The sequence below is a fragment of the Garra rufa genome, chromosome 3 (genome assembly GCF_049309525.1).
Source record: "Garra rufa chromosome 3, GarRuf1.0, whole genome shotgun sequence".
Lineage (NCBI taxonomy): Eukaryota > Metazoa > Chordata > Actinopteri > Cypriniformes > Cyprinidae > Garra > Garra rufa.
The window spans coordinates 48,227,452-48,252,654 of record NC_133363.1 but is presented as its reverse complement, the minus strand read 5'-3'; the positions used below and the strand labels follow the sequence as shown (position 1 = coordinate 48,252,654).

General features: G+C 35.9%; 2 protein-coding genes across 2 annotated transcripts; one reads left to right on the top strand and one right to left on the bottom strand.

Annotated features, from left to right (window-relative positions):
- Positions 1-561: 561 nt before the first annotated feature.
- Positions 562-14,262, bottom strand: mmp14a (matrix metallopeptidase 14a (membrane-inserted)). Its single transcript, XM_073837217.1, has 10 exons — positions 13,771-14,262; positions 7,814-7,962; positions 6,013-6,135; positions 5,363-5,670; positions 5,087-5,248; positions 3,662-3,804; positions 3,432-3,570; positions 3,194-3,344; positions 2,923-3,038; positions 562-2,137 (listed from the first exon to the last, which is right to left on the bottom strand). Exons 1-10 carry the CDS (start codon positions 13,870-13,872, stop codon positions 1,806-1,808), a joined length of 1,725 nt encoding a protein of 574 aa, XP_073693318.1. The 5' UTR covers positions 13,873-14,262; the 3' UTR covers positions 562-1,805.
- A 1,819-nt stretch (positions 14,263-16,081) lies between these two features.
- On the top strand, positions 16,082-24,176 carry lrp10 (low density lipoprotein receptor-related protein 10). Its single transcript, XM_073837216.1, has 10 exons — positions 16,082-16,155; positions 16,752-16,941; positions 17,240-17,272; positions 18,300-18,438; positions 19,633-19,823; positions 19,926-20,293; positions 20,382-20,800; positions 21,385-21,579; positions 21,749-21,878; positions 22,434-24,176. Exons 2-10 carry the CDS (start codon positions 16,893-16,895, stop codon positions 23,034-23,036), a joined length of 2,127 nt encoding a protein of 708 aa, XP_073693317.1. The 5' UTR covers positions 16,082-16,155; positions 16,752-16,892; the 3' UTR covers positions 23,037-24,176.
- Positions 24,177-25,203: the final 1,027 nt, after the last annotated feature.

Below are 25,203 nucleotides of genomic sequence, written 5' to 3'. Positions count from 1 at the left end.
TACCAGTCAAAATTTTTTGAACAGTAAGGTTTTTATCACTTTATAGAATTTATAGAAATTAATACTTTTATTTTGCAAGGATGCTTTGAAATTGATTAAAAGTGATTTATAATGTGACAAAAGATTTCTATGTCAGATAAATGCTGTTCTTCTGAACTTTCTATTCATCAAAGAAACCTGAAACAATTCTACTCTGTTTTCAAAATAATAATAAGTGTTTTTTGAGCAGCAAATCAGAATATTACAATGATTTTTTTATTAAGGATTGTGTGACTGGAGTAATGATGCTAAAAATTTAGCTTTGAAATCACTTGAATAAATTACATTTTAAAATATATATATTTAAAAAGAATAGTTATTTGAAATAGTAAAAAAATTACAAAATGTAACCGTTTTTGCTGTACTTTGGATGAGCAGGTGAGCAGAAGAGACTTCTTCAAAAAACATTAAAAATCTTTCAGCAGTAAAGCAGTGAAGTACAAAAGGAAAAAGTGTGTGTGAGTAGATTTGGTAATCATGTGAGAAATGTATTTTTTAAGGTCCAGGAAAGAGAGAATGATGTTAAAAAAAGGAACTTTATTTCATTTTCATTTCCAAGTACAAAAAGTATGAAACAGGCAAAAATGTCATTCCTTTACATTTACACTATATCATTATCATTATAAATACCATTACCATTATCATTGTTAAAACCACTTCAGAAATGACTAATACTGATGTATGCAGTGAGAAAACCCATAGCACCATTACTGTTCATAAATAATTCTTGGTTTCTGCAAGGTGGAGAGCAAGAAAATGTCTTCACCTCCAACTTCATCTGTTATAGAAACCTGATATTTTCGCCCTTAAACCTGACATTAAAAGACCAGAAGTTAATTTGAAATAAGTCACATTCTGCCTGTGTCCAGCAGGACTTGAAATGACAATTTAAAACAGGTAAGACTACACATGGAAAACAATAATAACAATAATCATAGTTATAATAACAACGCCGATCATTACTGACATACTTAATCATAGTAAAATGTACCAAACACATTACAATAACAATAGTATTTTGAGTTGAAACAGATGGACAGCTCTGCTCTATAGGTGTATTTAAAACTGGCCTACTCCAGAAGCTGCTCGGCTTCTCTCTCCCTGAACTTTGACCTGTAACCTTTGACCTTTCACGTACAGCAGGTCTCTATAGTCGAGCCATACTTTGTGCAAATATCTTTGGTGAATAAAAGGTGCAAGGAAGGTCAATTATGATGGTCCTTCCATACTATTAATTCAATGGCAAAGGCACGTAATGGGATGCAGGAGGTTCTCCTTGGATCAGCAATGTAAAAAAGCAAAATCTGAGTTAATGAAATACGTCAAAGTGAGATCATTTATAATATAGAACATGTCAATCAAACAGCCGCCCGGCTGGAGTCGAGTTCGGATCTGGGGAGGGAGATTTTCAGAGAGGATAAAGGAGGGATTATATACTGAAAAGAAAACTGAAAAGTGCATTTCACTGATAAACCGTAACCTTGTAAGAGATGGAGGGGGGCTCGTGTCTGTCTCTCTTATCTCCCACTCCGTTTTGGATCTTTTATTAATGGCTGAGAAGTACATGTAAATAGAAAAAACATACAATACACATCCTTCACCTTTTTCATCTCTCCCTGCTTGCAGAGCGGTAAACCAATCTTTACTGTCTGACATTCACATTCACCCCATCCTAATCAAATTTCTCCCAATCAACATCCTTCCAAATGCCATCTACTCGTATCCCTCTTTCTCGTCTCTTCTTCCCATGCCTTTCGTGTTCATCTCTAAACCTTATCGAGCAGAGAGCGGTGACAGTAGAGGAGGCGTCGAGGGGTGCCATAGCGCCGGAAGAACAGCAGAGCCCCCAAAGTGACCAGCACGCAGGCCAGAAGAAAGAGAGGGATGACGATGGTTGCGGCTCTTCCCATGGATCCGCCCTCCGAATCGTCCATCTCGATGATGAGCACTTCCTCATCTGTGCTGATCCTCTTCTTGGGCTCCTCTCCTTCACAGCCCATCCAGTCAGTCAGGACCGATTTGGGGTAACCTGGCTCCACCTTCAGCTGCTGGTTGTTAAACTTCCAGTACTTATTGGCTTTGTAGAAATAAGTGTGAGCTGAAAAAGTGGGGGGAAATTGATTCAGTACATTTCGAAATCTCTAAAATGGTTTAGATGTTCTTTATAAACAGATAGCTAGGGTTCTGGCTTTCTGATTGATTTAAAATTTATTCAGGCACCAAATATAAATATAAAAATATAATCAAATATATATTTGATTTACTAGTGGGTGCAGGACACTATAGCAAAATAAATTAAACTGTGACATATTATACCCAAAAATTCTTCATACAGTGGACTACCAGTAAAATTATTAAAAATTTGGGACCAAAAATTTGATTTGACACTTTGACCTGACCACGTTTTGTTACATACCTTTCTATTAGTTATCTGACATCTTAACTTTTGAGTTCTTGTCATATTTTGTTACATTTTCTAAACTATAGCGAATCAAATGTGATAATGTGAGAAATGTTGGTTTGAAAGTTCAAAAGTTTGGGGGTCAGTAAGATTTGTATTTATTTTTTTAAAGAATTAATACTTTTATTTAGTAAGGATGCATTTAAACCGATCAAAAATAGTTATACTTTTGAACCTTCTATTCATCAAAAATCCTACAATTCTTTTAAATTTGAATTTTCAAACTTTTGAATTTTGAAATTCTTCTAAGATCCTGTCTACTAAGCACCAAATCAGAAATCATGTCAATCAATAAATCTAAATCTGTGACCCTGAAACCTGGAGTAATAATTGCTATAAATTCATTTTCAGCATTAAGAAATCATTCTTAGTGGACAATAAAGAACCCACAGAAAAAAACAGAAGAACGAATGCTCCTGTACCTCCATCTTCGCTCATGAAGGCCCCTTTGATATTATCTGGTACTCCTTGCCATACACTGATGGGTTTGGGGTAATCTGAATCCACAGATTTGCTATTGTCATTGAAACGGTAATACCTGAAAAAACAGAAAAGCCATGAATGACAAATGATGATACAAGGGAGAAGTTTACAAAAAAATGAAGAGGAAGCATTTTTCACCACATGACGCAAAATCATTGGAATTATGACCAAATACTGAATAAGAAATGGTGAGTAACACTGGAAACATACTTGGTTCCTCTAAAGAAGTAGGTGTTGCCGGTGGGTGTGTAGAAAACAGCGGCGTCCAGCTTGTCTCTTGGAAGGCCTGTGCCAAGCTCCTTGAAAGTTTTTGGATAGCCTTCCTCCATTTTGGCCTCATTGAAAACCCAGTACTTATCACCTAAAGAAAAAACAAACAAGCATTATTGCATAATTTGTGACAGCTATTAAATCCAGAGAGGTGTGAAAACTCAGAAGATGGACGCACCTTTGAAGAAAACAAACTTTCCATCAGAGCGTTCGTATGCTGCGTTGATTGAGGGGACGAGTCCCTTCCAGAAGTGTCCAATGGGCATGGGATATCCCTGCTGAGGTTTGCCATCACGAACTCTCCAGAACCACTTTTCCTGTGGAGCAGAGAGGGTGTAAATATTAAAACACACAAAGTACATGGCATGTACACACAAATAATCCTTATTTGCATTCATTCAGCTGTACCTTGAAGACGAACATCTCTCCACGGAGAAAAGCGATGGTGTCAAAGTGTCCCTCACATATGTCAGGGCCAAAGGCAGGCCGGTCTGGCCTGCGAGTGGGAGGCCGGGGTGCTGGAGGTTGGGGCACCTCACTAGATCCAGCACCTGTCAAAAAACACACAGGTGAGCATTTGGGTTATTAGAGTTATCTAAAACTAAAATAATAAAAAGTAATTCAATTAATTACACTAGGTTTTTAATGGTTTTTAAAGAAGTCTCTTCTGCTCACCAAGCCTGCATTTATTTGATCCAAAGTACAGCAAAAACACTAAGAATTTAAAATATTTTTACCATTTAAAATAACTGTTTTCTATTTGAATATATTTTAAAATGTAATTTGTTCCTGTGATCTAAGCTCAAAAGGGGGAATTATAGAAATTATTACTTTCATTTGGTAAGGATGCTTTAAATTGCCATAAAGTGATGATAAAGACATTTATAATGTTACAAAAGATTTCTATTTCAGATAAATGCTGTTCTTCTGAACTTTCTATTTATCAAAGAAACCAAAAGCAAATCTACTCAGCTGTTTTCAACATAATAATAATAATAATAATAATAAATGTTTTTTTGAGCAGCAAATCAGAATATTAGAATGATTTCTGAAGGATCATGTGACTGGAGTAATGATGCTAATAATTCAGCTTTGAAATCATAGGAATAAATTACATTTTAAAATAAATAGAAAAGCTATTTTAAATCGTAAAATATTTTTAAATTTGACTGTTTTTGCTGTACTTTTGGATCAAATAAATGCAGGCTTGGTGACCAAACGGGATTTTACTGTTCAAAAACTTTTGACTGGTAGTGTATAAAATAAAACGCTACCTGAAATAAAATAAAAACTTATCTATTAGTTAGTTGGAAAAGCGACATTTCTCATTTTTCTGGTTTAACTTGATGTGCTAAAATAACTAAAAATTAAATAAAAATGACTAAAAAACTATACATATTAGAAAAACTATAAAAAATGCCAAAAAACAATTAACTGGAAATAAAATTCTAATTAAAAATACTAAACACAGGAGAGTACTGATTCAGTAGGCTATTTGCATTTATTTTGACTACTTATTTTAATAAAATAATTTTTGATGTGTAAATATCTATGTATTGTGTAGATCAAAGACAGAAACAGATATCAACCGATATTTTAATACTAATTTAATGCATTTGTAATATCACTGTTCAAATGTAAAACATTCGGGCATTTGTGATTTCTTTCTTAACATTTTTAGTCATTTTTATTATTTATCTTTTATTCTTATCTTATACATTATTTTTATGATGACTAGCCTTTTGAATTAATTTACACTTTTAACATATTTTCCTAAATTACTTGTAAAATGAACATCATCATAAATAAATGAAATGAAATACTAAATACTACCATATATTTGCTGGATCCCCCGTCTGTCATCATCAGGCAGCACAAAGTTCTCAGTGTCCATCCACTGGTAAAACGGAGCCATGATGGCAGACGGATCGCCGGAGTGTTCCAAGCCAAGAGCATGACCTAATTCATGCACTGCCACCAGGAACACATCATTACCTGAAAGAGAGGCAGAAGATACTCTAAATATAAAACATCACAAAATTTACATTCTGAATTTTGCTCCGCCTGTAGTTTGCTCAGCATTTTCATATTCTCTTATTCTCCACTCACCTCCCTGGTCAACGTTGCCTGTTGTCCACGGCTCTGCTGCGTCAAAATGGGTATCACCTCCGATACCGTGACCTGGGAAGTACGCATGGGCCAGGAAACCTCCCTCGCCATCGAACGGGGTGCTGTCTCCATGAAAGCCTTCCGCAAAGAAAAGCATGATATCTGCAAACTTTTCCACCTTGCCATTGATTTGACTGTACGGGATTTCACGGAACGTGAGCGGCGTCACGGCTTCCCAGACCTTGAAGGCTTTTCTGATTGCCTCTTGTGTGGCTTGTTCACCCACTTTAGGAGTGAAGTTCTGGATGCTGAGGAAAAAAGGAAACATTTATGCTTAATTGCTAAATGTGAGTGTGGCTTTCAGAAAAGAAGTGTAGAAACTGGATTTTTAAAAAAAAACATGTCCATATAGTCGAGTAACTTGTTCCACTTTTAAAAAAGAAGAACCAGACTAGCTATTAATGTTCTGAAGAGGTCCATCATTATTTATGTGTTCTGAGTGTTTAAATTTGGATTGGAATCTAGCTAAAGCATATCCAGACACTATTTGTACACAAAGTGTTAATGGCAAGTGTATAGAGGGCCACAGTATTACATGCATTAAGTGTTAAATTAATGTTCTCCTTAGGTTGTCAAATACAGTTTCATACCTGAAAGTGACTTCTTTTTTGTCCCATTTTAAGCCCTGGACGACATAGCGCTTTTTTCGTAGGTTGCTCTTCAGTTCAGAGCCAAATTTATCGGGAACTCCACACCTTGGTCGCTTCATGGCCCTGACAATATAATGGTAAAGACATGAAAAATGAAAATTCTGTCAATTTACATTACACACATGCTTCCGTATTTTACCATATGTTATGTTTTTTGCACAGAAACAAAATACTAAATGATTCAATATTAATCTGTTTACCATAAAAAGCAATCATATAGACCTACAGACTTAAGCAGTTTGATTAATATAGAATCATTTTACGATTGCTTTATAACCTTTTTGGATCTTTTAAGTTTTGGTCACCTGGACTTTAAATGGAAACCTTTTAGGTTTCAATTAAAATATCTTTGTGTTCAGAAGATTAAACAAAGTCTTATGGATTTGGAACAATGTGAGAGGATTTTTATTTTTGGGTGAACTATCCCTTTATCTCTCTATCAGGTAATGGTCCATCCATTTGTGGTCAAATATTGTCAGGCATTAGCATACATAATATAACTATTGAGTTACAGTTGAGGTCAAAAGTTTACATCCCCCTTTCGGAATGTACAAAATGTAAATTATTTGACCAAAATAAGAGGGATCATACAAAATGCATGTTATTGTTTATTTAGGACTGACCTGAATAAGATATTTCACAAAAAAAAGATGTTTACATATAGTCCACAAGAGAAAATAATAGTTTAATTTATAAAAATGACCCTGTTTATATACACTTGATTCTTAATTCTGTGTTGTTACCTGAATGATCAACAGCTGTGTTTTTTCTTTAGTGGTAGTTGTTTATGAGTCACTTGTTTGTCCTAAACTGTTCATGAGTCACTTGTTTGATCCGCTGTTTGTTCAGAAAAATCCTTCAGGTCCCACAAATTCTTTGGTTTTCCAGCATTTTTGTGTATTTGAACCCTTTCCAACAATGACTGTATAATTTTTAAGAACCATCTTTTTACACTGAGGACAACTGAGGGACTCATATGCAACTATTACAGAAGGTTTAAACGCTCACTGATGCTCCAGAAGGAAACACATCGCATTTTCAATGTGAACATCGGGGGAAATTTAACTCATTTTGTCTTCTGGGAAACATGCAACTATCTTCTGCAGCTTCTGAAGGGCAGTACTAAATAAAAAAATATGATATTTAGGCAAAATAAGAAAAATGTACAGATCTTCATTCTGTTCAAAAGTTTTCACCCCCCAGCTCTTAATGCATGAGTTTTCCTTCTGGAGCATCACTGAGCATTTGAACCTTCTGTAATAGTTGCATATGAGTCTCTCAGTTGTCCTCAGTGTGAAAAGATGGATCTCAAAATCATACAGTCATTGTTGGAAAGGGTTCAAATACACAAAAATGCTGGAAAACCAAATAATTTGTGGAACCTGAAGGTTTGTAATGAAGAACAGCAGGCAGTTTAACTGTTCAGGACAAACAAGTGACTCATGAACAACTATCACTAAACAAAAAAAAACCAACACAGTATTAAAAATCAAGGCGATGTAAACCTTTGATCATTTGTATAAATTCAACTATTATTTTCTCTTGTGGACTATATGTAAACATCTTTTATGTGAAAAATCTTATTCAGGTCAGTACTAAATAAACTACAACATGCATTTTGTATAATCCCTCTTATTTTGTTAAAATAATTAACATTTTCCAGATTCTGAAAGGGGTGCACATTAGCATTAAATGGTTATAATTATCAAATTAGAGATGTATGAAACTGTGCAAGACTTACGTGAGTGTAGCTGGATCCATAGTGCCGGTGACAGTGAGGCCATAGAACTTCTGCATTGCGGATATAGCGGTGATGATAGATTTAGGAGAGCGGATTGCCTGAGCCCGAACATCGCCGGGAGGAAGATACCCATACTGCTGGAGCCATGTCTGAGAAAATGAATGTCACATTAGCACACATGCACACTGACCTACAACACCGCTTCAATCATTGTAATGAACCAAACTCATTAACGAAGTGGTATAGTGCATAGACCCACAACATTTTTTCTCTGGAAAACATCACTTCTGTCAAAGTATGAAATAGCACAGGTGTCATGGCTGTTAAGGTGACCTCAGTGAATTAAAGGTTGGGGCAAATGTTTTGAAGTGTACTCACTGTTCCAAATGTCTCGGTGCAGCACTATATCCACATGACATGCTGTCTGAATTTATAACATTTAATTGTACATAAACCTGCCAAAGTCTACAAACATCAGTGACGAACCACAGTGTAAACACAAAGATGTGTGTTAGTGTGTGCTTATGACCTGGTTAAACTTTTGTGGGTAGGAGAGTGTGTGTGGATGCTCCAGAATCTTAAAGGCTTTTACTGTGGAGTGTATTTTGTAACTGTGAGTAACTGTGCGTCTGAGACTTTATGACCCTAATTTAACTTTAAGGACATACGTATGTGTGTGTTTCCAACCTAGTTATAATTATAGGGGTATATTTGCTGAAGAAATGTCACTAAATCTGAGTCTATCTTGGTTTCAAAGAATATATACCTGCATATTATTTGATATACTGTATGTATGTATGTCAAAGAATACATGTACGTTTAATAATAAATCATATTAAATTTCTACTTATATAGGGACAAAATTGCCTTCAGAAGCTAGCTAAACCCAACAACCAATTTAAAATTAATCGTTCATAAATGTCTGTAAGAATGCTTTATTCTTTATATTTAAAAAAATGGTAAATGCTAAGAGCAGGATTAGGGTTACCCACAATTGGGCAAAGACTGACCAGACTGACTTTGAAATAAAACAGTTCCTCTGTTCTCACTCTTTCTGACTTACAGAAATAAACTCTGAGAACATGAAATGAGAGAAAAGGGAACACTAACAAAGAAAGAAACAAATAAAATCTAAATATATCTCACAATGTACAGCTAGACAAGCTGCAATGGTAATGTAATTATCTAGCTTCAAAGAACTTCTTCTTTCATGTGCTTTTTAAGCTCTGCTTATAAACTTACACTCAAAGAAACTTTGATTTTCGTTTATAAAACTTTGGATTATCAACTTTTTTTATTAAGTAGAATGTAAAGAAACAAATTGATCAAATGTAAAAAAAAATAAAAAAATAAAAAAATCAGTTATTTTAGTTATTCTGAATTCTAAAGGGATGTGTTTCCTTCACATATATAGTTATGGCCCTGATTATAGCTGTATAGCTAGTTGTAACCTAATGGGCTTATCTGGGCTGTTAACACAAATGCCACATGTTTAGAAGTGACTGTCTCTTAGACTAAGTGGTAAATGTCTCATTTTAAGGATCAGACAGCCAATGTCTCCATTCCAACCTCAAAGAGTGTCAGCAAAAATTACAAGCAGTTTTTCAGTAATCCTTGTGACCTCAGACTGCCTCCTTTTCTTCTTTCTTTCTTTTTTCTTTCTCTTTCTTTCTTTCTTTCTTTCTTTTAAGTTTTCCCATTATCTTACTCTTCTACAGAGAGAAATAAGAAAAAGAGGCAATAGCATGATTGCAGAGGCCAGTTGCATAAACTGCTTAGACTATAGTCTTAAAAAGTTTTTGACTGGTCATAACTATTAAAAATTCAGCTACAAAAAGAGACTCTAATTTGAATTAAAAAGTACGACTGGTTACCCCTTGGCTAACTGGTAGCTGGTCAAACTAGTTTTTAAGACACAGTCTTAACATAGTGGCTATATTTATGCAACATGGCCTCAGATTTACAATAGCTGAAAATAAAGCATGATTATGTTCCCAAAGCTACACTCAAAACTAAACTAAAAGGAACTACATACTTTCGAGTTTACAGTGCCTTTGAGTCACAAATACTGAGAAATGTGATTCATTTAAAACTACATAAAAACTCATGTTAGACCGACAGATTGCCCTGAAATGTTGTCAGCTGTTAAATGTTGAGGTTTGTTTCTAAAACTATATTCCAGATATCTTCACCTTTAGTAACAAAGACAGTATAGTTCACTTCACATATTAAGTGTCCTATAAAACTGTGTGAAAATATGGCTACCAAAATGATAGAATTAATTAATTTACTGTAATTTCAGTATATTGTTAGTATTTAAAAATTTGCAGAACAAAAATCTGTAGTTGCCTTAAAGGGACAGTTCACCCAAAAATGACAATTCTGTCATTAATTACTCACCTTCATGTTGTTTCAAACCCATAAGACCTTCGTGCATCTTCAGAACACAAATTATAATTATATTTTTGATGAAACCCAAAAGCTCTCTGACCCTCCATAGACAGCAATGGTCTTTCCATGTTCAAGTTCTTGGATTTCATCAAAATATCTTACTTTGTGTTCCGAAGAAACGAACAAAGGTCTTACAGGAACAACATGAGGGTGAGTATAATTACAGAATTTTCATTTTAGGGTAAACTAACCCTTTAATAAATTTATTGGCTGACCCTCCTGTTGAATAAAAAACAGCATATGCTGGTTAGACATGTTTTGAAACATGGCAGCTGGTTAGAGCTGGTTAAAGCTGGTCCTGAGTTGGTTATAAGCTGGTTATGAGTTGGTTTAAGCTGGTCATGTGCTGGTCCTAAGCAACTACAACTAGCTTCTGATCAGGACCAACTCATAACCAGCTCATAACCAACTACGGACCAGCTCAAACCAACTGCCATCTTTCAAAACATACCTAACCAGCGTATGCTGTTTTTTTCAGCAGGGGAATGAGATGTTTTGCATTTCATTTTCATGGACTATTCAAACATTTGTAAGACAAAACAAAGTACTGTTACTTAAAACTATTTCTAAGACAATGGTTGAGTAAACTGAATGCGTCTCAACAATTCATTTTTTACTTCAAATTGGGTGAAACACTACAACAAACCTGTATGTTAGCATACAAGAACTACAGTGATTACGGAGCAACTTCCCTAAATCAGTGAGTACTTTCACACTGGTTCATTCATGCTGTAGATTTTCCAATGGGACTTGTCAACACAGGCCATATCGGCCAAGGAAGTACAGATCGGGATAACACCATAGTGTAGTGTTAACCTGGTCACCCTTTGACCATTTTTTCTTTCTCTCAGTCTGTCATTTAATTCCTCCTTTCTGTATGAGTGCTTTCTGTGTGTGGTGGCTCCGCTGTGGTGACGCACCCCGTTTTTGTAAAAACACTCTAACTCATGAGGATGAAAACGTTTCCCTCTCTCTCTTACTCCCTCTGAAGGCCACTCTTCTCCCTCCCGAAAAGCCTCAGGTCTCCTCTTAATGCTGCCAGCAATCCCAGCATGCTCCGCTGGCCTGAAACTCCCAGTGGTGGGCGTCAAAGGTTCTATTTAGAACCCCTCTGCCGTTGCCCTGACTGAGGAAGAGCGAGTCACTGTGTGGCCATGCGTCAGCTATTACCATGCAGACAGGTAGCCTTTCTTGAGTTTACTGAGTCTGGTAAAGCTTTATGTAATAATCAAGCCGGACGCTGCCATCATATACAGGTCTGGGAACAGATTTCAACAGCAACCATTAACACACATGATAGTGACTGGCAGGTTCAGAAGATGTGAGGTTAGGTGTATGACGTCACACGCCAGCAAGGCTAACACATGCTACATGGAGTCAGTATGACTTGGTGCTCCCTGCGATGGCTGTTTCTGAAAAACAATTTCATCATTTTATGGTGTTGCAACATAGAAAACACATTCCATGTTGGAAAGAGGAACATGTTGTTTTGCTGGTTGGCTGTGCTCAGTTTTAACACTAGACTAAAAAAAACACACAGTGCACAGCCCACAACTATCCTGATCTCTGATTCTTATAGTTTCTCTGCAGAAAATATTGCTGTCAAACTTTCCACGCTCAGGGGCAAAAAAAGCTGCGCTTATGATTTTAACAGCTGATCTGCTGCTCATAAGGTATTAGAGAGGGAAAGAAAAGAGCAAACTATAACTAAAGAAAGAAGACTTGAAGTTGAGGTTGAAAGAACAAAGACAAAACCTAAGTGAGATTCTTAAGGAAAGTAAGAAATCTAAAAACAAAGGGTAGAAGAAAAGGAAGAAGAAGAAGAAAAAAAGGAGGCCAGAGGTGAGTCTGAATGCACGACAGAAGGACTGAGTCAGTCGTTCCTCCTTGTCTGTGCCAATGGAAAAAACAGAAAATTTAGACATTAGTGCCCACGTCTCACTCTGCATCTTCACGTGGAGGATCAGATCACTGACCCATTTAACTGAGCAAATGAACTAATAATAATCCAGGATAAAATTTCTGACCTCTAGTCTATGACAATAGAAAAATCATGCACACTTCAATGTCTCTCAAATTGCTATTAATCTGAGAACACAGCAAAGTTTGCTACAAAATAGCAAACTATCATCCATGTTTAATTCACATACTCATTTATATACTGCAGAACCACATAATTTTTCCATGGAAATAAAACGATCATTAAAAAGAGAGCTTTTGGTGTTTGAGCTTTTGTGTTTGAACTTGTCTAAACTGCATATAACATGAAACATTTCATCTATATTTAAGCTTCAACTGATGAAGGTCAGAAAGATTCAGCCAAGTTTTAGCAGATGCTTTGCATCTGTAATACTACTTAAACAAATACATCATCTCTCGTCTATGGTCTGGAGAGGGGGGCAATACCCAGCTGTTTTCCATAAAGGAATATGTCCGAATTTCTTTCTTTCTTACTTTCTTTTTTTCTTTTTTAGTACAGTATTCAAAACAACAGCACCTGTAACAACAGCAAAAGTGCAGGGCTGTTGTCTGAGGGATTGTTAAACCCTGGCAATTCCTGGAAAGTCATTATAAACCTAATGTAATGCATTTAGTTCATTAGCTCAGAATTTCTGGAAAAAAATACTGGGGAAAAAGTGTTTTTACAAGTCATCAAAAATATATATTATACTAAAGTTAAACCAAAAAAAGTCTGAAAAGTAGCAGCAGTTTCACATGCACATGGCATCTGTGATTTAACCTTTGGTGTGACCTTTGTCTTTGATCACGGGACTCTCACATCAGGAGACTGTTATCATCTTTGAAAACTTTGGTGGAATCTGCAAAGCTGAATTTTTTCCACACTTATCCTTGGGTACATGTCTCAACCATCTTAGAAATGTGAAGGAGTGTGTGTGAAGGACTAGAGACAGTTATTAAAATGTCCTAATTCCTCGCTCTGATCTTGTTTTCTTTATTTTAGGCTATTAAGATTTCCTGGCTTGCATCTGTGACAAAGATGCCAAAACGTCCCGAAAAACAGTTCTCTCCCACACACAGTTATATGTCTACCAGACATGTAGGCCTATTTCTGAGGTAGGCATTAGGATGCCTCTTGGTGTATAAACAAACTGAAAATATATCTATTAGTCCCATTTTTTCAGTCAAAAGAAAAATGTGAATCTAAAGATGCAGGACAGACACCACAACACCAGACCTGCGTCAGTTTAATAACTAACCCTCTCTAGCTAAATAGGAGTCCTGGAGCCTCTGACTCACTCCTGTTTTGTTTTAACCTGATATTTAGGTGTCTGAAAAGACATCTCATCTGTATTCAACAGTGAATTATGAGGTACATGAAGACACTTCATGAAGGAAATCCTGACACGCGGAAACATCTGAGTGCATCTGTATCCAACAATGCAGGATTGACAGACAGACAGTGGAAAGACACACAGACACACAGACACACAGACACACACACACACACACACACAATACTAGAGGAACAGTGGATGCTGTGTTACCTCTGGTCTGACTTCTTTGTCACTGCTCCCGCTTTGCACCAGAAATACACTGGCAAGGGCGAGCGGCAGCAGCCGCGGTAAAGACTGGAGTTTCGGCAACATTCCTCAATGTGCGAGAGTACTGAACTCGGGAAACAAAAATGCTCTAGCCTCCGTTCCTAAAGTTTTGTCCTCTAAGTTTTTCCCAGCAGATTGTCCTGAATTAGACCATTCCAACAGCGAAAATGTTTCCTTAAAACTTATGGAAAAGTGTTAGTTTTTTCGAAGTTCAAAAAGAATAAAAACTTACTTATGACTAACCTATAAAATATGTATAATCATTATTAATAAAAAAGTTTTCCAAAAGTAAAAACTGGACCCCAAAGAGAGGAAACTATCTTCCGAGGTGAAATGTGTTTGTATTAGGTTTGCGCTATATTCTCATCTTGCGTTTTCTTTTGTCCTCCGCTGATCTTTCTCTCTCTCCACAGGCGGCTTCTGTGTCAGTTTGGAGACGTGGTTGTTCGTACATCCTTAACGCCCCCTGTGGTAATCTGCCCGAACTACAGAGCACCGAACTGGGAGGAGTTAAAAGAGAATCGACCCTGCAGATGTGCATTTTTCCCAGTGTGCGAATTATTCAATCGCTTCAGGCGAAGGTTGACTTTTTAAACGAATTTAGGTCTAGGATACGATGTAGGACTAGTCTGTCTCTGATGGTTAATTAAACGATTTACTATTGTTTATTAATATTTATAATCATTATTATTTTCTTTTACATTTGACTGGTAGTGTATCTAAAACTTTTTAAAATAATTTCTTTTTCTTAAAAAAAAAAGTTTTAGATACACTACCAGTCAAATTTAAAAGAGACCTTAACAGTTAAAACGATTTAAATGAGTTTTGTCGACAAATAAACTAGCAGTCAGGTTTTTGAACAGTAAGATTTTTAATGTTTTTTCAAAGAATTATCTTCTGCTCACCAAGCCTGCATTTATTTGATTCAAAATACAGCAAATGCAGTAATATTGTGAAATATTTGTACTATTTAAAATAACTGCTTTCTATTTTAAAGTATAATTTATTTCTGTGATCAAATTTTAATTTTCAGCATCATTACTCCAGTCTTCAGTGTCACATAATCATTCCGATATAATTCTAATATGCTGATTTGCTGTTCAAGAAACATTTTTATTAATATTATCACCATCAATAAAACTGTTTATTTTTATATTTTGCAAAAAGAATTACTTGTAGGATTCTTTGATGAATAGAAAGATCCACAGACCAGTGTTTATCTGAAATAAAAAGCTTTTCTAACATTATATACTATACCATTCAAAAGCTTGGAGTCAGGTTTAGAAATTAATACTTCTATTTAGCAAGGATGCTTTAAATTGATCAAAATTGATAATAAAGACATTTATAATGTTACAAAAGATTTGTTTATTTTTTGTATTTCAGATAAATGCTGTTCTTTTAAAATTTCTATTCATCAAAGAAACCTGAAAAAAGTACTCAGCTGTTTTCAACATAATAATAAATGTTTTTAAGCAGCAAATAAGAACAATTTCTGAAGGATCATGCAATTAAAGTAATGATGCTTAAAAAAACAGCTTTAAAATCACAGAAATAAATTAGATTTTAAAATATATTCAGATAGAAAACCATTATTTTAAATTTTAATGTTGCTATATACTTTGTATCAAATCAATGCAGGCTTGGTGAGCAGAAAAGACGTCTTTAAAAACATTAAAAATCTTACTGTTCAAACACTATTGACTGGTAGTGTATGTATGAATGTATTTTTTACAAAACTGTAATGGATTTTTTTTTTTAAACAAATACACAAAGACCAAAAAACAATAACATTTGTAAATGTAAAAACCTGCATTTGAATAAACATCATTATCATCATAAACACAGCAACAACAACAATAATAATAAATTCAGTTGACAATTCTACTGATTTGACCTCTTATGGCTGCTGGCCCTCATCCATTCTACTTTTTCTGTTTCTCTTTTTTTTCCTGTCAGTCAATGCAAAAATACATGGTTTATTATAATTATGATTCTTGTAAATATTATTTTTTTACATATTTTAATATGTATAATAAAGCATGAGTACTGTGGCTGCGTTGAAACTTTTGAAATGGTAGTGTAACGTTACTTAAAAAACAATACCAATGTTGAGAATTTTAGTGTAACCTACTTAACAACTAATGGCAATGGTGAAAATAAAGCGCTAAATGATGACATCTAGTGGTGAAAGCTGAACATTACAAGTAGAAAGTGGTGTGCATAGCGTCACTGAAACGTAAATGGGTGGCGCATTGTCTCCTACAGACGAAACAGAACTTACGGAAGTGTCTGAGAACGAATGTCAACAAGAGAGAAGGAGAAAAGGTATGGTAAAGATAAAGTAATAAAACAATATTTACGCTTAAAGGGAAACAATCTAATTTCGAATAGTTTATATCATGGCACCAGGTCTTAATAGTGCCCTATTATGAAGTAAAGTAAGTAGCAGGAAGCCAGCTAGCGTTAGCTAAAATCAGGCGAGTGGGAAGTCGGAACGAAACTTTCTGTAACAAAGCGTCAGTTTTGACGCGGGTCGTCCGGCTTATTACTGTGTTACGGTCTAAACGTAAAGGAATGCTTTTAAATATATTTCTTGGCTGTGTGTATGAAATGTCACTGAGTAGTTTGAGTGTTTCGTATCTAAACATTGCAGCGCTACTCTGCCTAACACCGAGTTGCGTCACTGACGAGAAAAGAGCTAGACAGGAAGTCATCCTTTCTAAACACGTTTTACGCGTTTTTGTTAGCGAATCACTGAATATTATCATATCGAATTCATATGTTGACAATTGTCTAGACTGAATCATTTGTTTAAGATTCCTTTTTTTAAACCAAAGGCAAGCCGAGCCCTGAGCTTCAGCTGTCAGTGTTTTCTTTGTCTAATTGATGGTAGTTTATGGTGTTTATTTTTGTCTTCACAGCTAAACACTTCCAACAAGACGCTTTGTTGACGATGGCGCCTGTAATTGTGGCGAGCTGATGGATCTACCGACCATATGTTTTCTATAAATTGTATTTTTATTGGTGTTTTATGAGACAACGACAGTCATTGGCTTGTTAGGATGTCTGTTTCCCTTAGTTTTTGCGTTTTAGGTCTTTTGTTTTTATCAGGTAAGATATTATAATTTTGTCTTTGAGTGTGTATCACGCAAGTATGGAACAAATATCTTATATATATACAAATATCTTATTTTATTAATATAAAACAAATGTCTTATTATATACTGTATGTCGAAGGCATACATTACATGTAGCTTAATTAAAATATTGACCTTGCTTTAACCAAAGGTTACCTATGGTGACTTTAGGGTCAAGTTAGGTGAACAAAAGGTTGATTGTATTTGTATTGTGATAACAACATTTAGTACTTGTCTTTTATGTAATCAATTTTGTGTTTTTGCTCTGACAGTTCCTTGCACTTTGGAGCTGGCCTTCGGTGCTGGTAAGTAAGAGCTTGACATTATCTTTGTTTATATTTCGGTCTGGACACTCATTTTATTTCACACCCATTTTAAAGTGACTTTTGTGTGGATGGTGCATCGTGCATCACTATGCAACTGACAGTAGATAATAGACATTTTTCCCCCCAAATGTGGTTTCTACTTCCTGCTTGACAGCTTAGGATTTCTTTCCAGTACTGTCTTTATATGTTTTTAAAATATTTAAGAGCTCTGAACTCTACTACCAGTCAAAAGTTTTTGAACAGTAAGATGTTTTTTTCTGCTTCTGCCTGCATTTATTTGATTCAAAGTACACCAAAAACAGTAAACGTTTGAACTATTTGTACTATTTAAAATAACTGCTTTCTGTTTGAATGTTTTTTAAAGTGTAATTTATTCCTGTCATTTCAAAGCTGAATATTTAGCGTCATTACTCCAGTCACATGATCCTTTAGAAATCCTTCTAATATTCTGATTTGCTGCTTAAAAAACATTTAATATTATTATTATGTTGAAAACAGCTGAGAAGAATTTTTTCAGGTTTCTTTGATGAATTTAAAGTTCAGAAGAACAACATTTAAATGAAATATAAATCTTTTGTAACATTATGAATGTCTTTATCATCTCTTTTGATCAATTTAAAGCATCCTTGGTAAATAAAAGTATTAATTTCTATAATTTCTTTCAATATATATATATATATATATATATATATATATATATATATACTGACTCCAAGCTTCAGATAAATACTGATCTTTGGATCTTTCTATTCATCAAAGAATTCTGAAAATAATCTGCTTATCTGTTTTAAATATTGATAATAATGAAATCGGCATATTAGAATGATTTCTGAAGGATCATGTGACACTGAAGGCTGGAGTAATAATGCTGAATATTTAGCTTTGATCACAGGAATAAATTACAGTAGTGTATGTTCTCAAAGGACTCTATTGTGATAATTTCACATAGAAATTTTGGTTCAGAGTACAATTTTAAAGATGTCTTTGCTTTAACTGTCTGTTTCAGGTCATTGTGATCATTTGCCAAAATTACTACAATCCAGACAAGGAGAGATTCATAACACTGCCCACCATGCTTGGTCTTCCCATCCACTCAACTGCAGTTGGTTGATAACCTCAAAACCCGGGGAGCGTGTCATCATCAGGTACTGGCAAAATTTTATCGCCCATTTTTTGTGATCTTTGATACACCAGAAATCAAAGCAGTAACACCTTTTTTTGTGTCCTTGTTATATATGTTACATGTACTTACCTACAGTGACAACAGTAAATTATAATTACAAGCAATTACCAAACCCTTATCCTAATGCTATGACTTTATAGTAAGTGCATGTTGTTTATTAATATTACTCAGTATTTAAATATATAATTACTAGGGCTGCCCTTGACCAAAGTTTTTTCTGGTTGACTAGTAGTCGCTCAATATAAGCGATTAATCGACTAATCGCACGTTTATTAGTAAACCATTTAAATCATAATATTACCTTTAATTGCCTACTTAGCCTAATAAGTGCTCAATTGCATGCATAAAGCTTGCCACAGCACACTGGGAGAAGTAATGATTATGAATGTGTCAGGGAAAAATAGCTGCATTAACATTTTAATATTTTATAAAGTACTGCTTTCTTTGTTTTCGGTTTAAGAGACTTGTCATCTTCGCAGTAGTGGATGCGTCTGCATGTTTCATAATCACTATTTATTTTATTTTTTTGTATTTTACTGGTAGTCCACTGTATGAAGACTTTTTGGGTATAACATGTCACAGTTTACTTTATTTTGCTGTCCTCAATTACATAAATTAACTATAGTGCCCTGCACCCACTAGTAAAAAAATATTAAAAACTATATCTGGTGTCTGAATAGTTTTTGGTTTGTCTGGATTTTTCATGTCTGTGAGGCAATGTGAAACTGCTACCACTTGCATACTTCAGACAATAAGCCATTATTGAGGTTTATGAAGGGTAGGCACAGGTTTGGATGTCCTGCCTGATGAACTGTATTACCACACAGATCTTTTTCTGCGACTAATTACATTTTGGTTGACCAAGCCTCTTCTGGTCAACTAGTGGTTAGTCAGCTATTATGGGGCAGCCCTAATAATTACACTTAAACAAATACACCTTGAAATAAAATGTAACCATTAAAGATTTTTGTATTTTGTGATACCGTACAGATATGAACATAATGAACGTAAAATATGAAAGTCAGCTTACTGATGAGCATATCTCAGTTTGTAAATAGGTTAACAAATGGCTTTTGCTGTTAACAAGGTGAGAGATTGCTTTGATCCTTACACAGTAAGTAGTCCCTTTTTAGTAATGTGTCCCTCTCTTTTAAAGTTTTTCCCAGTTTGATATGAGATGCGGGCGGGAATGGGTGTCCGTGGTTCCTCTCACTGGCTCTCCATTCAAATTCTGCGGTTCCCAGCTTCCAGCACCATTTGAGATGACAGGGGGAAACATTACTGTGACACACCACTTCCTTCCTCATTTCTACCCAGTGACAGGGTTCCATCTTTCATATATTAAAGGTAGAGTGAAACACATTGAAGGTAATTTTGTCTCACTGACATTCTGGTAAGGGTTTAACGGGTTTTTACAGAGTTTATACACCTTTTCTCCCGTCTTTCCAGACTCAGGTCCCTGTTTTCCAGGCGAGTTTGAATGTTACAGTGAACGTTGTCTCCCGGCATCGTGGCGCTGTAACGGACGAGTTGAATGCCTTGGCGTCGGCGATGAGCTTGGCTCTGACGAGGAAGGATGTGACAGTGTTAGCTCTGAACCACCCGTAAATGTTGTATGTGGGGGATACTTGGATGCGTTTTATGGTTCATTTACTCCCCCTGCACAAAGAGGACAACAACCGATGGAGTGTGTGTGGACAGTAGATCCCCAGGATTCACGACCACTCAAATTAGAGCTTCAGCAACTGGAGCTGGGTCCTCGAGACATGATCACAATCACAGACCTACCCCATGGGACAGGCAACATCATTAAAACAGTGAGTTTCTCTCAGATGATTTAGCTTGATCAATGCAGATATATCTATATCAGTCTTTTTTTGAACCACCTCTCATTGGCTGTTACAGATAAATGCTGTGTCCAATAACAAAGCAGTGGAGGTGGAGTCCCACACAGGCTTTCTCTCGCTGATTTATCATATGGAGCCTTCAGTGGAAGGGCAAGGCTTTAATGCGACCTATCGCATCAAGGATTACTGCCTTCCGTGGGAGGAGCTTTGTGGGGGATCAATGGGAGGCTGTTACACCGCAAAGCAGCGTTGTGATGGGCACTGGGACTGTCCTGAAACGGGCCTAGATGAGGAAGGATGCTGGGGCTGCCAGGCTGGGCACTTCCTCTGTGGCATGGGAGGAAGTCACCAGACGGGAAGACCAATCTGTTTCTCGATTCATGAGCGTTGCAACTACCAGCTTAATTGTGCAGATGGGACTGATGAAAGAGAATGTACCATCTGTCAACCTGGGACATTTCACTGCGACAGTGACAGGTTTGTATATTTGTATTAACAAGAATACAGTAATGTTTTTCTCTTTTAATGTTTTTTAATTAGGTCTCTTATGGTCATCAGTCAAGACTTTATTTATTTGATCAAAAATACAGTAAAAACAGATATTTCAAAATATTGTGAAATATTATCATAATTTAAAATAATGAATTCTATTTTAATGCATTCTTAAAATGTAACTTGTGTGATGGCAAAGCTAAATTTTCAGCGGCCATTATTCCAGTCTTCAGTTTAGAAATCATTCCATTATGCTTATTTGTTGCTCAAGAAACATTTCTTCATATTATATTGTTAGATCTTTTTATCATCTTATTATTGTCAATTCTACTTGATGTGTTTGTGGAAACCATGATTCATTTTTTAGGAAAAAGAACAGCATTTACAAATTAAATGTCTTTACTGTCACTTTTGTCCTTGCTAAATAAAACTTTTAATTTCTTAAAAAAATATATTATATTACTGAACACAAACTTTTATACACTATTTAAATGGTACTGTATGCACTTTTTCCAACCATATGATGGCTTCTGTGTTTAAAATCTGCCAATGTTTATTAATTAAAACAGGTGTGTTTTTGAGAGCTGGCGCTGTGATGGACAGGTGGACTGTAAGGACGGCACAGATGAGCTTAACTGCACTGTGACACTGCCCCGAAAAGTCATAACAGCAGCTACTGTTGGAAGCCTAGTTTGCGGACTTCTGCTAGTCATTGCAATGGGCTGCACCTGCAAGCTATACTCCCTACGCACTCGAGAGTACAGGTAAAACCATCTAAACCAGATCAAAACTATAAAAAAAAAAAAAAAAAAAAAAAATTCAAACATAATAATTTTACAGTATTTTTTTTAGAATGTCATTTTGTGGTTTATTATTTTATAACAGTACCTTTTAGTAACAGAATGTCTGTGTACTGTACTCTTGTTTTCTCAGCATGTTCGCACCAATTACGCGGCAGGAGGCTGAACTGATCCAGCAGCAGGCCCCGCCCTCTTACGGTCAGCTGATTGCTCAGGGAATCATACCACCGGTGGAAGACTTCCCTACTGAGAACCCCAATGAGGTAGGAGCTCTCATGACTGTTTAATTCATCAAGCTTGATAGAAGACATGTAGTTCATTACATTTTAATGTAGTAATTTGTTTTTACTTATACATAATAATTAATAATAACATTTTAATACAGTTCTATAGAAGTATATATATTTAAAAAAAAAGGTAGAAACACTTAAACATAAAGCTTTGCCATCACAGGAATAAATTATTAAATAGCAAAGCTATTTTAAATTATAATATTATTATACAATATTAATGTTTTTTTCTATATGTTTGATCAAATAAATGCAGCCTGAGTGAACACTAGTGTTTTTATAGTCTAGGTTAGTGTAGGTAACTTTTTTGTGAATTTTTAGGGGTTCAAGCGCATAGCGCTAAAACCCTATTGTAATCAGAGTTAGAATGGCCAAGGATCATCAATCAATCATCAGTCATCAATATGTTGATGGTTAAATGCCATAAAGTGCTTAAACCATGGTAATTGCTGCTTACAGCTTTGTGTTTGATATTTAACTTTTGCATGTTTTTGTTTCCACAATTCATTCTTTCTCTTTCTTTCCCAGACCGTCTCACTCTCCCTGAGAGGAATACTACAGCTCCTCAGGCAAGACAATGCTTCCTCTCTACGGCGAAGACGCAGACCCCGGTTTGTCCGCAGAGCTGTGCGACGCCTCCGAAGATGGGGCTTAATTCCTCGAGCCGCCCCCAGGCCGACACAGACCACCGCCTCTTCCTCCCAACAGACCGAAGCTGCTAATTCTAGCGCTGAGCCCAGTCAGTCAAGTCCTGGAGTCTCCTCAGTGACTACGGAGGCAGCCAGTCAGTCCTTGCCTCAAAAACTGGCTTTATCCCAACAGACAGAAACTCAGCAGCAAGCAGAGGCTCCTCCCCCTCTTCCCCCTTCTCCCCCACCTCCTTTTTTTGTCCAGCCAATCGAAATCACTGAAACACAACAGACCCCACCCGTCCCAAGTAGCCCTTCCCTGGCGTCTCTCTTCCACTCTTTGGGACGGAGCATTTCCCGTTTCCGAGCCTCCCCGTCCTCTACTTCTCTTCCTCTTTCCGCGTCCCCTTCTTTTTCCTCTTCTTCCTCTGAAGATGAAGTGCTGCTGATTCCTCTCTCCGATGACACAACCTCTGAAGATGATGTGCCCTTGCTTACATGAGCGACTCGTTCTTTCGTTTCCTTTTTGGTTCTGTCTCTTCACCTTGTTCTCGCTCTCCTGCCTTCCTCTTTTCAGCACGTGAGCGTCACCATGTTTGCTTCTTGTGCTGGCTTGGTGCCTTAACTTGTATTAGAGCATCTTTTTCTGACTTGAGAGGAAAAAGTATTGAATTAATGTCTATTTGACAAGTGACTGTGTGCGCACAGATGTGTTGGTTGTGCACTTATCTAAAGTGTTGATGGAAGAACATTTGCACAAAGAAACCCTTCCCTAGCTGGCTTACGAAATGATCCTTTGTGTTGATCCTGTGCCGCAATGTTGGTTAAAAAGATCGATTTTAGATAGAATAGCTTTTTTTTTAATCTGCAGACATGGTTGTGATGTGCATACATGTGAGTTTACCTCATAATGCTACAGGCCACATATTTTATTGTGTGTGTTCCTCAGAAGTGCCTTTGATTGAGCTTCCTGTACATCACTAGACAGTATGTGACTGCGTATGTGCTTGCACGTAGGGCCAAACTCACTTGCACAAAAGTTTACACATAGACGTAGAACTCACCCTCGCTATGTATATGGTAGTGCATGGCAACTGTGGCAATAACTTAATAATAAAAACTTGTGTGTTGTGAGTGAGTGATTGTGTACATGTGTGTGTGTGTGCGTGTGCGTATGTATATGTATATGAGCGAGAGTGAACTAGCTGAAAGTGGTAAGCCACTCAGCTGAGACAATCCTTTTCGGAGGTTTCACTCGCACCTCCATATGCACCACCAACCTGAATGACATCACTATATCACAATAACTTGAATATGTCTTACAAAATTTAGATTTCATACTTTTCTGGCTCAGTGGACAATAAACAGGCAACCAGTCATAGTGCCATATCTATAGTCACTTTTTTCAACTGCTGGTGTGATCTATCATTTCACTCCTCCTTTTATCCTGTCAATGTTGTTTTTACTTTATGTATTTTTAATGCCGAAATGTTGAACTCTCATCTGCTGAATGTTGATTCCATTAGAAAGACATAGGTGGGAATGATCTTAGATTAACTGATGATAGTATGATGAATTTCACTGTATATATTTGCTAAACCAGCTGGAAAATCCACGAAGATTAAAATGATTTGCACTTTTATTCTTCCTTGTGTGATTTCATGTGCCTACTCAAATGCTATGGTTTAGTTTCTTTTATTCATGAATTTATATGTTTTTTTTTTTTTTTTTTTTTTAAAGAAAGCTTTGGATGTTCAAGTGTTACAGGTGAAGAAGGTGACTATTCTATTAAAGGTGAAACAGTGAGAGGTGATTGTCTTATTTGCACATCAAAGCCTGCATTGTTAGTGATTGGCTCAGTTTCTTTACATCCTGTGAAGAAGAACTATACCTGATCGTTCTGCTTACAAGAGAAAGAGACAGACAGGCATGAAAGTTTTTTAATTCATCATCTCCAAATACAAGCTAAAGGACTGATACTACGCTGGTGAGAAATCTATTGATTTATTATTTTACTTTGTGATCAAAAACGTTTTAACCTGTTCTAAAGTAGACCAGTCAAACGTTTCTGAACAGTAAGATTTGTAATGTTTTTTTCTTAAAGAAGTCTCTTCTGCTCACCAAGCCTACCTTTATTTGTTCTAAAATACAGCAGAAACAGTAAAATGTTGAAATATTTTTACTATTTAAAATATGATTTTAAAAAACTTTTCTTTTTGAATCTTTTTTTTTATTTAATTTATTCCTGTGATTTAAAAGCTGAATTTTTAGCATAATTACTCCAGTCACATGATCCTTCAGAAGTCATTTTAATATTCTTATTGGCTGCTCAAAAAACGTTTGTTTTATTATTATGATGTTAAAAACAGCTGAGTAGATTTTTTCAGGTTTCTTTGATTGAATGGTATAGTGTAAAATGTTACAAAAGCTGTTTATTTCAGATAAATGCTGATCTTTTGATCTTTCTATTCATCAAAGAATCCTGAAAAATGTACTGAACTGTTTTAAATATTGATAATATTGATATTAAAAAAGGTTAGATTGATTTCTGAAGGATGATGTGACAGAAGATCGGTTTTGCTATCACAGGGGTGCATTAGAATAAGTTAGTGAAATATATTAACCCTAAAATTTTGAACGGTATCTATTCAAATAATTATGCTTTTCTT

Coding starts and splice junctions, on each gene's coding strand:
- mmp14a (XM_073837217.1), bottom strand. CDS start 13,872: ATGTTGCCGAAACTCCAGTCTTTACCGCGGCTGCTGCCGCTCGCCCTT. Junction 3,805..5,086: donor GGGGATCCAGCAAATATATG/GTAGTATTTAGT, acceptor GTTTTTTGACAG/GTGCTGGATCTAGTGAGGTG. Junction 3,571..3,661: donor GAGAGATGTTCGTCTTCAAG/GTACAGCTGAAT, acceptor TCTGCTCCACAG/GAAAAGTGGTTCTGGAGAGT.
- lrp10 (XM_073837216.1), top strand. CDS start 16,893: ATGTCTGTTTCCCTTAGTTTTTGCGTTTTAGGTCTTTTGTTTTTATCA. Junction 18,439..19,632: donor GGGGAGCGTGTCATCATCAG/GTACTGGCAAAA, acceptor TCTCTTTTAAAG/TTTTTCCCAGTTTGATATGA. Junction 19,824..19,925: donor CCATCTTTCATATATTAAAG/GTAGAGTGAAAC, acceptor CCGTCTTTCCAG/ACTCAGGTCCCTGTTTTCCA.